The following is a 15,431-nucleotide window of genomic DNA, read 5'->3' as shown; positions in this document are numbered from 1 at the left end:
TTCTCCCATTCAGTAGATTGCCTTTTTGTTTTGTTGATCTTTTCCTTCACTGTGCAGAAAAGACTGTTCATTTTTATTTCAGTATTACTTCTGTTGTTTGGATTATATGAATTCTATTGATATGTTTTCAGATTTACTAATTCTATCCTCTGTCATCTCCATTCTACTTTTGAGGTCATTTAATGAGTTGTTGTTTTTTTTTTAATTTCAGTTATTGTATTTTTCAGTTCTGTACTTCCCATTTGGTTCTTTTTCAAAATCTTTTATTTCTTTGCTATATTTTCTATTTTTTTTCATTTGTTTCAAGAGAATTCATTACTGACTGTTGAAGAAATTTTATGAAAGCTGCTTTAAAATAGTTTTCATATAATTTCGACATCTGAGTCATCATGGTATTGGCATCAATTGATTGTCTTATTCAGATCATGGTTTTCCTTGTTTTTGGTATGACAAATGACTTATTTTATCCTGAACATTTTAATTTTCTTGATAGAAGATTGTTGATCCCACTTAATTTCCTATTTCAGATAGTTGTGCTGCTTAGGTACAGTATAGGTACTGTTCTACTTTTATGGGCTTTAGTTCCAATGACAGTTTACAGATTCCAATGTTAATTTGCTTTGCTTCATTATTCTGGTAGTGCTGGGGCTTAGTCTCTGCTGGTGCTATATGCATAGACAAAAGGCACTCCTCTTCTATCACTAATCCCTATTCTGGGTAAGCAAGAGGGCAGAAGCCACTGAGCCTGGGTCTCCCTATGTCACTAGGTAGAGGGAAGAGAAGAAGGGCTATACTGATGCTGTCACTTCCAGATCAGATTGACACCTAGTGCCCCACTTGTGGGTGCTGTAGTCTTTTGAAGTTTTGCTGTAGCCCATTGGTAACGGTGGTCCTCTACCCACATTGCCCTGGTTCCAAAGTAGAGATGTGATGTCCTGGAGTTTCCTACTACCAGTGGATCAAATTGGTGCAAGACCAAGTTGTAAAGTAGAAGCTTATACAGTTTGGGTCCTACTTCTGGTGCTGTTGCTGTCTGATTGGCAATTGCTGGGACCTTGGTTATGAATCAGGGCCTGGGACTCCCCATTGTGTCTCTTTTGGACTTCTCTTTCTCCATCTTTTGGCCAGAGAGAGCATACTTTTCTTTCTCTTTCCCTCATTTCTCCTTTCATACATCATCTTCCCTCCTCCCTCCTCCCTTCCTTCTTCCCTTCTTTCTTCTCTCCCCTCCATCTCCTCCCCTCCTCTCCCCCTCTTCCTTTTCTATTTTCCTCCCTCCCTCCTTCCTTCCTTCCTTCCTTCCTTCCTTCCTTCCTTCCTTCCTTCCTTCCTTCCGTCTTCTCCAGCACATAGTTTGGGAATATATAAGAAATAATAGAGACTCTAGAAACTTATAATGTCATCTCTTAGTTTTTGAGGTTTCTAGGTGGTCTCCTCTTCCGGTTTTCAGAATTATCATTGTTTGATGAAGAATTTCAAGGGAGAGAATCAGGAAATAGTAAGTCTATGCCCTATTTTGGAAACAGCAGTCTCCCTAAATTCACTTTAATCAGTACGTGTTTGCTGGGAACTTTGGGTTTCTTTCTGAAATTTCTGTGATCATTCATACAGATGACTATTGATGGTTTATATAATAGCCAATAAGGGGTAACAGCAACCCCCTACTTGTCTCTTCCATGGTGTATTCAAAAAAAATCTGATTCAGGCCCTTTTTCTGAATGATAATGGCTAATAAAGGAAATTGAAATAAGAAATAGGAGGAGCCTAAGATTCTAAGCTGGGAGCCTCAAACTTGTTTTGAAAATGTATATTTACTGCATCCCTAGTCAGGGGTTAGTTTTATAGGACAAATAACCTGAACTTTGTGAGAATCACTATGTTCTTTATCATGTACTTTGTTTACTTTTGTTTTCTGTTCTCCTTCAGAGTTCCAAAGGGATAAAGCTCTCTTGGAAAATATGAACCCATTTAGGTTACATTAGATTAGGGAACTAGAAACAGAAACATAAAAACAAGACATATAATGAAAGATCACAATATTTGTTCACTTTCCTTCCTTTTACTGAGATTAACAACAGGGTCAAACTAGAGGTTCAGAAAAACTTTGAGGAAAAAAAATAAGCTTTGTTTCCTTGTTTCTCACAGATGTGATGTATCCTCACCACATTCATTTTCCTTGGGCACAACCTCTTAAGGGCTGATGATCTTCTTTCTTTGTAACAAGAGTCTCCAGTTATTGGGCAAACACATCCTGTTTTCTACTAATGAAGTTTGATACCTTCATCTTCCGTGATCTCTACGAACTTGATTAGCTTCTCAATTAACAATAAAACACAGTACAACAAAATAACCTCAATCAATTCCTATAAATTGTGTTCTGAATGTCCAAGGAGTGACATTAATGAATTGGGATGAGTTGCAGAAATCAAGATGTCATAATAGGCATAAGACTGATGTGTGGGAATACCAGCATATTAGGGAACACTATAAGGATGTTCAATGAAATCGTGGCATGCATTAGCCATACTTTCCTGGATATAGTTGAAAGAATCCTGAAGAATGAATAAATCCCTTGGTCTGTTCAGAGAAGGGCTTTGTAAACTTCAATGTGAAGAAGAGGAAAGAATGTATGGTCATTGCTATAAAAATGACAGCATCACATGTTCCAGAGGGTGACCAGTTTTCTAAAATTTTTATTCAGCCCTGAGTAAATTATAGGTATTCAATTAGATAATTTCTGATAAAATGGAGTTATGGTATTTTATTCTCTTCCCAATCTATTCTGCAGAGCCAGAATTACTATTTTACAAGGCAAATAATTTATAATCCATCCGTTTAAATCTTTTTAACAGGATCTCATTTTTCATAGGATGAAGAGCAAACTCATAACTCTCACCCTGAACAGACCTGCATGGTCTTATTCCCAATTTCTCCTCCTGTCTACTCATATCATAGAACTCTTTTCCATCCCTGCTATGCCAATCACCCATACTCACCATGCATCCACTCACCTTGGGGCTGATGTGCATGCTACTCTTGATGCCCAGAACACCTTAACATCATCCCTCTCCCCTTGGCCTAAATAAATGGTGCTTCTCCTTGGTATCCCAAGTCAATCTTCATGTCTTCAGAGAAGTCCTCACCTACTAAAATTCCCCTACTAATGGACAATATTTTCACTCCATAGCTTCCCATTATAGTATTGGTTATAGTCCCAATTTTAAAATTACAAATCTAAATAGTTCATTGCTCTGTTTCTTCTTTAATTTTTTTTAATGTTCATTTATTCTTTGAAAAGAAAGAGAGAGAGAGAGAGAGCATGAGCAGGGGAGGGGCAGAGAGAGGGAGACACAAAATCTGAAGCAGGCTCTAGGCTCCGAGCTGTCAGCACAGAGCCCAATGTGGGGCTCGAACTCACAAACTGCGAGATCATGACCTGAGCCGAAGTCGGACACTTAACTGACTGAGCCACTCAGGCGCCCCTCTTCTTTAGACTATAAGCTCCAAGAGTCCAAGGACCAGCCCTGTTTTTGTATAATTATATCCCCAGAGCTTAGTTCAGTACTTGACAGAGTAGGTACTCAGGAAGTATTCTTCAATGTATATTTGAATGGTTTGGTTTATTATGTGATTACTGAGAAGTTAATTTAAAAAATGCCAAGCAAGGTATGCTGTATACAACAGGAACTCAAAAATATTAAGTGAACAAATACAGGAATAAATGAATGTTGAGTGGATTAACATGCATGAATATATGCATGTTATATGCATATATGCAGTGAATTAGCTATTTGCAAATTAGTGGATCATCTATCATTTTAGTTTGACTTTTTTGGTCCTATATTTGTCTATAGAGTTCTTCTTTCCTCTCAATGACAGAAGGAATAAGTTTTTTATTAACCTATAAAAAACCTAATAAATTCACAGGTTATGCTATAAAATAAATTATGTGGGGTACCTCGCTGGCTTAGCTGGTTGTGTCCGACTCTTGATTTTGGCTGAAGTGATGATCTCATGGTTGTAAGATCTAGCCCGGCATCAGGCTCTGTGGTGGGTGTGGAGCCTTGAGGTTCTCTCTCTCCCTGTCCCTCTGCTCCTCCCCTGCTCATGCTCTTTGTCTCTGGAAAGCAAGGGAGGGAGGGAAGAAGAGAGGGAGGAAGGAAGAGAAAATAACGTATGCCAAAGGCCAAGATAAACCATTCAAAGACTATCCTTTTTGTGTCCTGGTCTCATCTCCATGTTATGTGGCAGCTGATTAGCTCTCAGAAAGGTGAAGGACTTGAGTGAACGAAAATTATAGTCTATGTGTGATTTAGGCATGATGTGAACAGAGAACTTTTGTATGTGTAATTCATAGTAGTTTTGAGCTTTTCAGGTGTCTCCAGGGCAGTGGCACACTGATAGTGTTTTTATTCATCTCTTTACCTCTTCTGCACATAAACATACACTCTAATTGCTGTAAGTCCAGCACTTCTCAATAATGATACATTTTAAATCTTTGGTAAATTCCCCTTAGTTGACATGCTTGCTCCCTTGTCTAAAGCACTATCCAAAGGATGACTTACAATAGCATTGCTCTCAGTGTCCTATTGGCCTAAGCTAAAAAAGGAGGTAAACAGTCCTCATATTTCATAGATTTTAAAGAGACACTGCGGATCTATTCTAGAAACCACCTTTTTTTTCATTTATTTATTAGCGGGTTTTAATTATACCTCTAGAGAAAGCTGAATGATACCCAAATTGCAACATAGACAGTCCACAGAATAAATTGTTGTTGTGATCTTAGTGGCATGCTGGGCACATCAGAAGAATTTTTTCCTTCTTTTGAGATAATTTTTACTAAAAATGGAACATATAATAACCTAAAGTTATTCTAGCAGAAATTGGTGTCTGGAGTTGCTGACACCTCATGAGCCTGAAGTTGTCACATATCTCTTCCCTCTCTGTCTCTTCCTTGAGAGACCAGAAAACATTAAAGGGACAGGCATTTTCATATTGGTTTTTAGCCTTTTTGGTCCCTAAAGGGCATTGAAGGGCACTAAAAGGATCACCAGAATGAAGGTGAAGAGGCCTGGCTGAACTTGCATGCCTGCAGGCTTCTTCTTTTTGCTCTAAACCTCAGTTTCCTCTCCTATAGGACGGAACCAGGTTATCAGGATTTTTATGGTTGCTTGAAACACTAATATTTAATTGATTAATTAACTGACTTATTTTTATTTAACTTTTTTGGGGGAACAAAGGTTAATTACTACAGGATATATTTTTTAAATGAATTGGATACATATGTCACAGATATTAGAACTTTGTGCCTATTTTTTACAGGGCTGAAATGTTGATTTATTGATGTCCTTTCTTATCCATACAGTTTCATGATTTACACTAGTATGTTGAAAGAAGACGGTTACACCAAATTATCTTGATATGTAATGGAATATTAGAGGCAGAACAGGACTGAAGCAAAAGGTCAAATGAAGTAGGATACAGTGTGAGTTTTCTGTACATTCTGTACATTCTTACTGCTAGCTTTGCTGGACAGCATCCCTTTAATTTCTTCATGATCCTCTCACCTTGCTGTTTGCATTGTTCTATCCTGTACATCCCCCACTTTTAGGTACAGTAGGCTACGTGGACCTGCTATCCCCCAAATGATGCATGGCCTAAGTGCTCTTCTTCACCCATAAAAATTCACACATTCTTTGTCCTTTCCATCATAGGCCCCTCTGCTCTGCTGTTAAAAGTAGCAACCATAGGACAAATATATTTATGTCATTGATATTTTAATGAGAAATTTTCTACTTTCTTAAATTTACGTTTATAGTGGATCTATGGCCCGAATAAAATGATGGTACTTTGCCATCTAACCTTGGATAGAAACTCTAATGGGAAAATCTCAAGCAAAGCTCAAGGGTTCAAGTGCGAGCTGACAGTAGAGGATTTAGGTGAGGTAGGTTTTAGTGCATCTTCTAGTACCATGTAAAGACCCAAACCAGAAGAACAACTTCAATTTATATAAAGATGCTCAGAAGACTTATTCTTAGATATTACATGTGTGATGGGGAACACTCTGTTTTGAAATATTTTAAAATATATTCTACCTTAAAATTTTGCTAGATCCATGGCTTTTTAAAAAAATATGTAACGTCTTTATTGAGATGGGTTCCCATATTTAAAAGCAGTGTATTTTGGTGCTTTAAAAGCAGAAGAATAGAAGCCACCTATAACAAGCAAATCATTTCTCATCTTGGACTATTAAATTCTGTTTTCTTGTTTATTTTACATGCCAGCATGTTGTTAAAAAAATACTCAGAGAAAAGAAAAACATGCAGCCTACTCCAAGCAGATGGCCTGCAGAAAAGAGATACTAAAAAGCAAATGGACTATACATCGAGATCCTCTTCCTAATTCTGCACCCTAGGTCCCTCAGGCTGACTAATGGTGGGGGATTCCCTACAGTCAACCACAGGGAAATTTCAAACTTGGGCTAGTAACCAAGTCCCATGGTCATGGGCACACTTATTGTTTACAGCTGATAGAACACATTCTCATTGATCTATGTATATATATCACTTTTGCTCATTAATACTAGGAGTAAGCTAGATTCCTTGTGGGCAGCCCCACATGAAGTAGACAGAGGTGGGGGGCAGAGTTGCAAAGCTTTACTGAGGCAGCACTCGGGAATCCCCATGGCCTGTGTGTGGCATGAAAGCTATCCCAAAGAGAGGCACAGGTGCTGATAGAGGTGCCTGAAGGAGACATGGGGTCAGAATAAAGGCACCATGTTGGGAAGGACCTTTAGACCCAAAAGCAAAGAGCAATTTCATGGACACTAGCAGAAAGTGCTTATTTGTCATGGCCCAACTTGCCTACCTTCAACATGCCACTGAGTCAACGAGTCCAGTAACAGAATCAGATACTTGCCATGACTTGGGGGGTGGGGACGAAATGGGGAATTACTAATGAAAGGCCATAAAGTTTCAAGCTGATGAATAAGTTCTAGATATCTAATGTACAACATTGTACCTCTGGTCACCAATAATATATTGTACAGTTAAAAATTTGTTGAGAGTGTAGATCTCATGTCAAGTGGGTTTTTTTTGACAATTAGGACAATTTTATGACAATAAAATAAAATTGAAAAAAAAAAAGAACTTGGCCAGACCCTTGTACATGGATTTTGTATCATGTGACTTTACTGAATTCACTTCAGTTCTAGTACTTTTTTGGTGGAGTCTTTAGTGTTTTCTATATATAGTATCATGTCATCTGCTAATACTGAGAGTTTTAGTTCTTCCTTACCAATCTGGTAATTTTTATTTCTTTGTGTTGTCTGATTGCTGTGGCTAGGACTTCCAGTACTGTGTTGAATAAAAGTGGTAAGAGTGGACATACTTGTCTTGTTCCTGACCTAGGAATGATGGGTATGATGTTAGCTGTGGATTTTTCATGTAAAGCCTTTATTATGTTGAGGTATGTTCTCTCTAAACATATATTGTTGAGGGTTTTTATCATGAATGCATGTTGTACTTTGTTGGATGCTTTTTCTGCATCTACTGAAATGATCATAGGGTTTTTACCCTTTCTCTTATTGATGTGATGTATCATGTTAACTGTTCTGCAAATATTGAACCATCCATGCATCCTGGGAATAAATCCCACTTGATTGTGGTGTATGATTTTTTTTAATGTATGATTGGATTCTGTTTGCTAATGTTTTGTTGAGGATTTTTACATCTATATTTATCAAAGATATTGACCTATAGTTCTCTCTCTCTCTTCTTCTTCTTCTTCTTCTTCTTCTTCTTTTTTTTTTTGTGATACCTTTATCTGGTTTTACTTATCAAGATAATGCTGGCCTCATAGTATCATTTGGAAGTTTTCCTTCCTCTTCCATTTTTTGGAATATTTTGAGAAGAATAGGTATGAGCTCTTCTTTTTTTAAAATTTTTTCAATGTTTATTCATTTTTCAGAGGGGAGGGGCCGGGGCACAAGCAGGGGAGGGACAGAGAGATAGGGAGACACAGAATCCGAAGCAGACCCCAGGCTCTGAGCTGTCAGCACATAGCCCCATGAGGGGCTCGAACTCATGAATCGCGAGATCATGACCTGAGGCAAAGTTGGATATCCAACCAACTGAGCCACCCAGCTGCCCCGGTATGAACTCTTCTTTAAATATTTGGTAGAATTCATCTGTAAAGCAATATGGTCCTGGACTTTTGTTTGTTGTGAGTTTTTTGATTACTGATTCAGTTTCATTGCTGGTAACCTGTTTGCTCAAGTTTTCTATTTCTCCCTGCTTTAGTTTTGGTAGGTTATGCTTCTAGGAATTTATCCATTTCTTCTAAGTTTTCCAATTTGTTGGCAGACCCTTGCTTAAAAAGATTAAAGAGGATGCAAAGGGTACTGTGGGACTTAGAAGATGAGGAGGGAACTCTACTGCCACCAGGTCCCATAAACCACACCTTTCCCTTATATACAGATGCAGTTTGATAAAGGAGAATAAACAGGGCAAAAATTTGATAAAACACTGACCTAAGTACACAAGGCAGAGGTTGTATTACTTAGAGATATTTCTTAAATGATTGCCCCATATTAGCATTAAATTACTGCACTGAACTAAAATTTAGTGCCCTCTAACCCCCCCCTTCCCACCCACCCCCACCCCCCGCCCAACTACCCATTAGTCAGGGGCTCTTGAGAAAGAACAGATGAGTTAGAAATAAGCAGCTATTTGTTCCTTGCACATCTGAATGTGATGTGTGTAATGTTTGGCCCAAGTGCCCATGTTTTTTTCCTCACTGGCATTTTCTATAGAAGCTCCCAAGCTCAACTAAACACAAAATATAATATTTTAGACTGCTCTTATAGCTGATCTGAGAAATTATTTTATCACGGGGACCTACAAGATATGTTAATGAAAAACACCTAGAAATAGATACATGATACATTTCTAGAGGACAGAAAACTGTATTTAGGATTTCCTAAGTGCCTCATTAAACACGCACTTACACACACCATATATACGTGAGTGTGCTATCTATAAAAGTGCTTAGTGCATAGTAGGCTTTTACTATTTGGTAAAATGTGTTGGTGATTACACATTCATCTACAATGGATACAGATGATTATTTTCAAGAGTTTCTTGACCCTTCCTTGGCAATGTAGGCATGTGTAGTTTGTGGTTTTCTTCTCTGAGCTTTTGAGATTGACTTAGATTTTCTAGTTCCAGTTGGAAGTTTTCAGGGATAATGATCAAAAACAAGATTCTGACATTTTGGTCTTATGCCAGGAGAGTGTGAATCAATAGACCTTGGGCAGAAATATCTAGGTTTTATTCTTCTGGAACATTTCCTTCTGCCCAGTCTTCCAGAAGAAAGAAGGAAGAATGGTTTAAATGAATGTTTGAAGTCTGCCTCAATCTCTGCTTGTGATAACTATCTCAAATTCATGCAGCCCTGGGTGATAATTTACAGATCTTCTTCCTTCCATAGAGTGAAATGGTTAGACCTGGCAAATGTTACCCAATCTAAACCTCACTAAAAATTTCTAAACTATATAAATTATTTATCAGCACTCAAGGAGTATAAAGAAAGTGAAGGAATAAAAGAGATACAAAATTCTAGAGCCAAAGGCAGTGGAGCTTACAGTAATAAAACTTACAAAGACTCCGTCATGTTAGGAAATGCACCAAATACTATTAGTATTCATAGACTGGGCAGTAATCAGGTTTTCAAAGATATAGTTTCATCATCTAAAACTAAGTGCCAAGTACTATGTTTCCTAGATTGCATCTTCTAGCAAACAGAAGAGTCTGGTGGAATATAGTATTCACAGGGTCTTCTCAGGCTTGGAAAAATTCTGGCGATCAGGGGCTGCAAAGGGAGAAGAATGTACAGAAGGCAAAGAATGTACTAAACCATTTTTAACAAGACAGAAACAGAGTATTAAACATTCAGGACCAAGAAAAGGAGGAAGCAACCAGTTCTCTAGGAATATCTTTATATCATCTCCATGTGTTCTTTTTTAAAATGTGTTTTTTCCCCTAATTATGAATGCCTGAGAATGAAAAGATATAGTGGAATTGGTTTCAGGACACTATGGAATAGGAAAAAAATTGATTAATTTGTATCCTACACCATGGAATATGAGGGTTGAGGAAAAACCAAAGGAGGGGAGTTGGCAGCAGTTAATCGCATGCCTGGTGCCTTGATCCCTGGGCATAGGAGCAAGAGCAATGAAGTCCATGTGGTTTCGACAAAAGCCTTGGCTCCAAGCAATAAAAGGACCCACAAGTACACTACTAAAGGTGAAATTTTAGTGTGCCAGTTGAAAAATTATGATCTCTAAATTCCTTCCAGTTAACTATGTTACTATATGAAATGCGTCTTCTTACCTAATAACGTGTAATCCAACTATTCTTCAGCCAAGTGAGTTTTCCCACTATATGTTAAGCTACCTTGAGTCATTCCTGCATTTTCAGAGATTAACAAATGCTAGGGGCATTGTGAATTAAAAAAAAATATGTGTTTGAATGCTGTATGTGTACCCTTCATCCTATGAAGATTGGTTGGATGGATTCCAACCCATGTTTAGCTGTTAAATAACAGTTGTCTGTTAAACATTCAGAACTGTTCAAGTTAGGTACTTTCTAAGCTTTAATTGGAATAAACCAAATTACACAGTGGGATCAATGAGTGAATAGACAATTTCATTTTGCTTGATGATCCATTGTAAACAAGTAAGAAAAAGAATCCTCTAACTGGTAGTGTTTCATGGTTCAAGTAAGAAGAGATGGGAAATTAAGCCCATGATAATATAGGGTCTCTGGGTCAAAAAGCCTCTTGCCCTGTAGGTGAAGCAGTCCTAAGAGGGACTCCCACTGAGAGGGAACAGTGTGTCTTTTTATGAATATTTGAACCACCAAGTTCCTATTAGCCTCTCTTCTGGCTACAAGGAAAATATCCTTTTGCCACAGCTCAGTGACTTTACTGTGATAATTTTGCCAAAGCCTAACAGGGCAGAGCTGGGATATTTCCTTTCAGCCCTCCAACAAGCCACCACTGGTTCCTATTATTAATAATTCCACTAAGGTTTATCTTCACTAAAAAGCACCTAGCCTTCTACAGTTAAGGAAAAATGAGGCTGCAGACTCCTGCTCTGAATTGTTTCCTGAGCTTCTTCATTATTTACTGAGATTCCTGAAATGCAAACAATCAGAGTCTTATCAGGCAAAGGCAGATCCCCTGAGCCTTTTATCATTCTGTCTGCAATTTTGAATTTCCTCTATAACCAGACAGCATACCAAATGAAGCTAGACTCTTTAAAGGGAAATGAGGCAATTGGAATGTCAATTTTATTTAGTAATATATTGTAAAAACTTAAACAGCATATCCAGCTGATTGACAAAATCCATCCAACTGTTAAGGGCAAAACAAAACTATCTCAAGAGGTACAGTTATGCAGATCTTGCTTTTACCTATAGGCAGATATTTAAAGAGAAGGAGAGAGAGAGACAGAAAATATTGAAGCCAAATGCAACACATGGAATTGTCCAACTGATAAAATTCAGAAAGAGAATAAGGGAGTTAGAAGCAAGGATATCATGTCGTGCTTTCTTTCTTCTTCTTCAATGAGCCTTTTAACTTCTTCCATAGGCTGTCTTTTCTCTTCAGTTTCTTTTCCATCAAGGATGGCATGGACTCTTTCTTGCGGATTTCCCTCACTAGACCGTGAAAGGCGTCATCAATGCAGAATCTGAGGGCTGCAGAAGTCTCAAAAAAAGCACAGTTATATTCCCTGGCCAGACTCAAGCCTTCTTCTGTAGATACCTAAGGAAAAAATAAATAATATTAAAAAGAAGAAGGGAGGAATGCTTGGATCAAAAACTTTCTAAACCTGAAGAACAAATGAGAAATCAGAATCTGTAAAAGGGAAATTGATTAGAACTTACTAAAAATCAATTCTCCAGATTTCAGTAAAAGGTACCAAAGCACCATGGCCCAAACCATGGCTTTCAAATAAAACTGCTGGGTTTCCAAGTTTCATCTCTCCTGCATTTGAGTTTTGCAAATTCGGATAAATTTCTTTTACCTTTTGGTCTCAGTTTTCTCATTTGTAATGTAGGATAATCACATCTACCTCAAGGCTTTTTGTTAGTGACATTCTCTATAAAAGGTGCATCATATATGCTGAGTACATATTTAAAACTCTGTAACCACTGTTATGGTCGAGAGGTTTCAGTTAAGAATAAGCCAAGCTGACGTTGCTGTGAACTTTAAAAACAATCTTCTGGCAAAAGAAAACAAAAGCAAAACATCACTTATTATGAGATAAGTCTCTGGCCAACCCCTCAGAGCATGGTTAGAGCTTTACAAGTTCTGTGGTACTAATCCATGCTGTGGTGCATGTTACTGCAGTGGGTCCTCTAGAGATTATAAACTGAGTGAGATCAAGAACTATGCCTTATCATCTCTTTAATGTCTCAGACACAGCACCTAAATCACCATTAGAGAGATTAGAGAAGAAAGGATGATTAATAAAAATACCTGGATTTAATAACTGTGAATTAAGATTCAAACATAAGTGATGGGCAAATATTTAAACAGGGGATTATAGGGGTGTCTAGGTGGCTCAGTCGGTTGAACGTCCGACTTCAGCTCAGGTCATGATCTCACAGCTCGTGAGTTCGAGCCCCATGTCAGGCTCTGTGCTGACAGCTCAGAGCCTGGAGCCTGCTTCTGCATCTCCCTCTCTCTCTGCCCCTAACCCACTTGCATTCTGTATCTCTCAAAAATAAATAAACATTAAAAAAAATAAATTTAAACAGGGGATTATAGGTCACTGTAGCTGTGTGCTAATAATTCTGGCCAAATGTTAGCACTCCCATGAAGCTCTACCAGATTATTCACATTGGCTTGAAGAAAGCAGGAATAAGGCTGCCTTGACTCAATATGTTTTGATGACCTCTATGCCCATACTGATCTATTTATTTATTATTATTATTTTATTTACTTTTTGAGAGAGAAAGAAAGAGAACATGATTTGGGGAGGGGCAGAGAGAGGGAGAGAGACAGAATGTGAAGCAGGCTCCAGGCTGTGAGCTGTCAGCACAGAGCCTGACACGGGCCTTGAACTCACGAGCCATGAGATCATGACCTGAGCCAAAGTCAGATGCTCAACTGACTGAGCCACTTAGGTGCCCCTTTATTGATCTATTTGTTAAAGTTACTCACATGTCTATATATTTATATGTTCATGTTTCCTGCCAAATGGAAGTATATGGTGAACTAGAGACTCCATCAGCCTGGACACCTGAGGAACTATGACAAGGATAAGGGGAAATAGTGCTCCTGGTTCACCAGGGTGGATATATTCACCAGACTTAACTAAGGAACTTTGTTCTTTTAAGCTGATGACATTTTGGAGTTGTTTGTAACCAGAGCATAAGCCACTTTTTCTTAACTGATATACCATGTCATACTGCTAATGAATGGTTGAGTTGGTATATAAAAACAGGTTTGATTTCAAAGCCAGGTCCTTTCTGGTCTGTGAAATATCAACCTCACCAAGGGCTTTCATTCCTGCTGGCCAACACCCCAATCCTTTTTCGAGCTCATTTCTATCTTCTAGTAACTCAAGAAACACAGCTAAAACCAACCAACTAAAGTTATTAAGATTCTTTCTTACCAGCAATTAGACAAAGTCATATATTAACTTGTCTGATTTCCAAGGAATCATAGGTGACAGTCTTACCAAATGTTTTGACAGTGCATAGATGCTATTTGTTTTTCAGAGTCCTTTAATCGTTTTCCTAACTCAGAAGTTAATGGACACATATTTTATGTGTTTTCTATAGCAACACCACATTATGGTATGATTTTCTAAAATTAATCAGGTTTCATTAGGCTATATATATACAAAAACAGCCTCTCAAAATCTCTGTAGCTTGCAAAAGTGTTTCTTGCTCTCACTGCTTATTAGCAGCTGGAGGGTAGACTGTGACAGTCAGCTCCAGGCTGTGGTTTGGGATCTGGTTTGTCTCTCTTGTCTTCTTGTTCTAAAACTCAGGCCCAAAGAGCACATCTTATCTGGGATATGATGTTTCCATGACAGAGCAGTGGGCAATTACCTACATCCCAGAGGTCAAAAGACAAATGGAGAAACCTGAAGTCAATGAAGCAGGATGTATACTCAGCTCACAAAGAATTGTAAAGAAATAGAATCTACCAAAACCATTTATATGTAAATGCAGCACCCTATCTAGTTTTAAAAAAAAGTTGGTCTGACAATCTTTTTTTTAACACTTGCAGTTGAAACACTTTGAATGTAAAGATATACAGTGAAATTTGAATGGAAATTAATACAAAAAGATTTTATATTGATATCAGACAAAATAGATAAAAGTTATTACTTTAAAAGATGAATCTATCATGATGATATTTTACATTTGTTTGTACTAAAAGTCACAGCCTCATTTTGTGCGTGCACAGAACTAAAAATTTTAACTGTTCTCCCTCAGCAATTGAAAGAATATGTAGATAAGTAAGGATGTAGAAAGTTTGAACAAAACACCACACTTTATATAATTTACATATAAGCTGCTCTACCCAACAACTGAAAACTTCATTTTCTTCAAATGAACCTGAAGCATTTATAGATATTGACTACATGCTAAGCTATAAAGTCTCAAAACACTGCAAAGAATCAAAGTCATTGTATATTCCTAAACAAATGGAATAAGCTATAAATTAATTTTTAAAAAAAGAAATCCCCAAATACTTTTGTAAAATAGAATTCTAAATAGTCACTGAGTCAAAAAAGCTATTACATGAAAATCACATCACTACTTGTGGGATATCTAATGCTGTGTTCAGAATGATGTTTATAGCACTACATCCATGTTTTAGAAAAGTGGAAACGCTCAAATTTCATGATCAAAAGCAACCTCAACAAGTTACCATAAAAATCAGGAAATTAAACTGAAAGGAAGCCAGGGGAAGGAATGATAAAGACAGAAACCAATGAAGTAGTCTTTTCCACTGCATGATTATTTTCTAAGTCCAAAGGTGTTAAATTGATAGACCCCAGGCAAGACAGCTTAAAGGTGGAAAAGGGGTACAAGTAAACAGTATTAAAAATGACAAAGGAGAGGGGCATCTGGTGGCTCCTTTGGTTAAGAGTCCAACTCACAATTCTGGTTCAGGTCATGATCTCATGTTTCCGGAGTTCGAGCCTTATGTAGGGCTCTGTGCTGACGGTGTGGAGCCTGCTTGGGTTTTTTTGCTCCCTGCCATAGCCCCACTCACATGCACACTCTCCCCCTTAAACTTAAAAAAAAAAAAAAAAGAATGACAAGGTGGACATCACTACAGATCCTGCAATCTTAAAGAAAGTAATTAGGGAATGTTATATTTGTGTCAAGAAATCTGACAAG

The 15,431-nt window shown here is 37.8% G+C and overlaps 1 protein-coding gene across 1 annotated transcript in view; it reads right to left on the bottom strand.

The window, feature by feature from the left end:
* Nucleotides 1-11,345: 11,345 nt before the first annotated feature.
* Nucleotides 11,346-15,431, bottom strand: part of RIT2 (Ras like without CAAX 2) — a 354,435-nt gene continuing 350,349 nt past the window's right edge. The window contains exon 3 of the mRNA XM_030335808.1: nt 11,346-11,826. Coding sequence (XP_030191668.1) covers nt 11,599-11,826 — 228 coding nt within the window. The 3' untranslated portion in view covers nt 11,346-11,598. The remainder of the gene's footprint in view (nt 11,827-15,431) is intronic.

The sequence above is a fragment of the Lynx canadensis genome, chromosome D3 (genome assembly GCF_007474595.2).
Source record: "Lynx canadensis isolate LIC74 chromosome D3, mLynCan4.pri.v2, whole genome shotgun sequence".
In the NCBI taxonomy this organism is placed as follows: domain Eukaryota; kingdom Metazoa; phylum Chordata; class Mammalia; order Carnivora; family Felidae; genus Lynx; species Lynx canadensis.
This window is presented reverse-complemented; position numbering and strand designations above follow the sequence as displayed.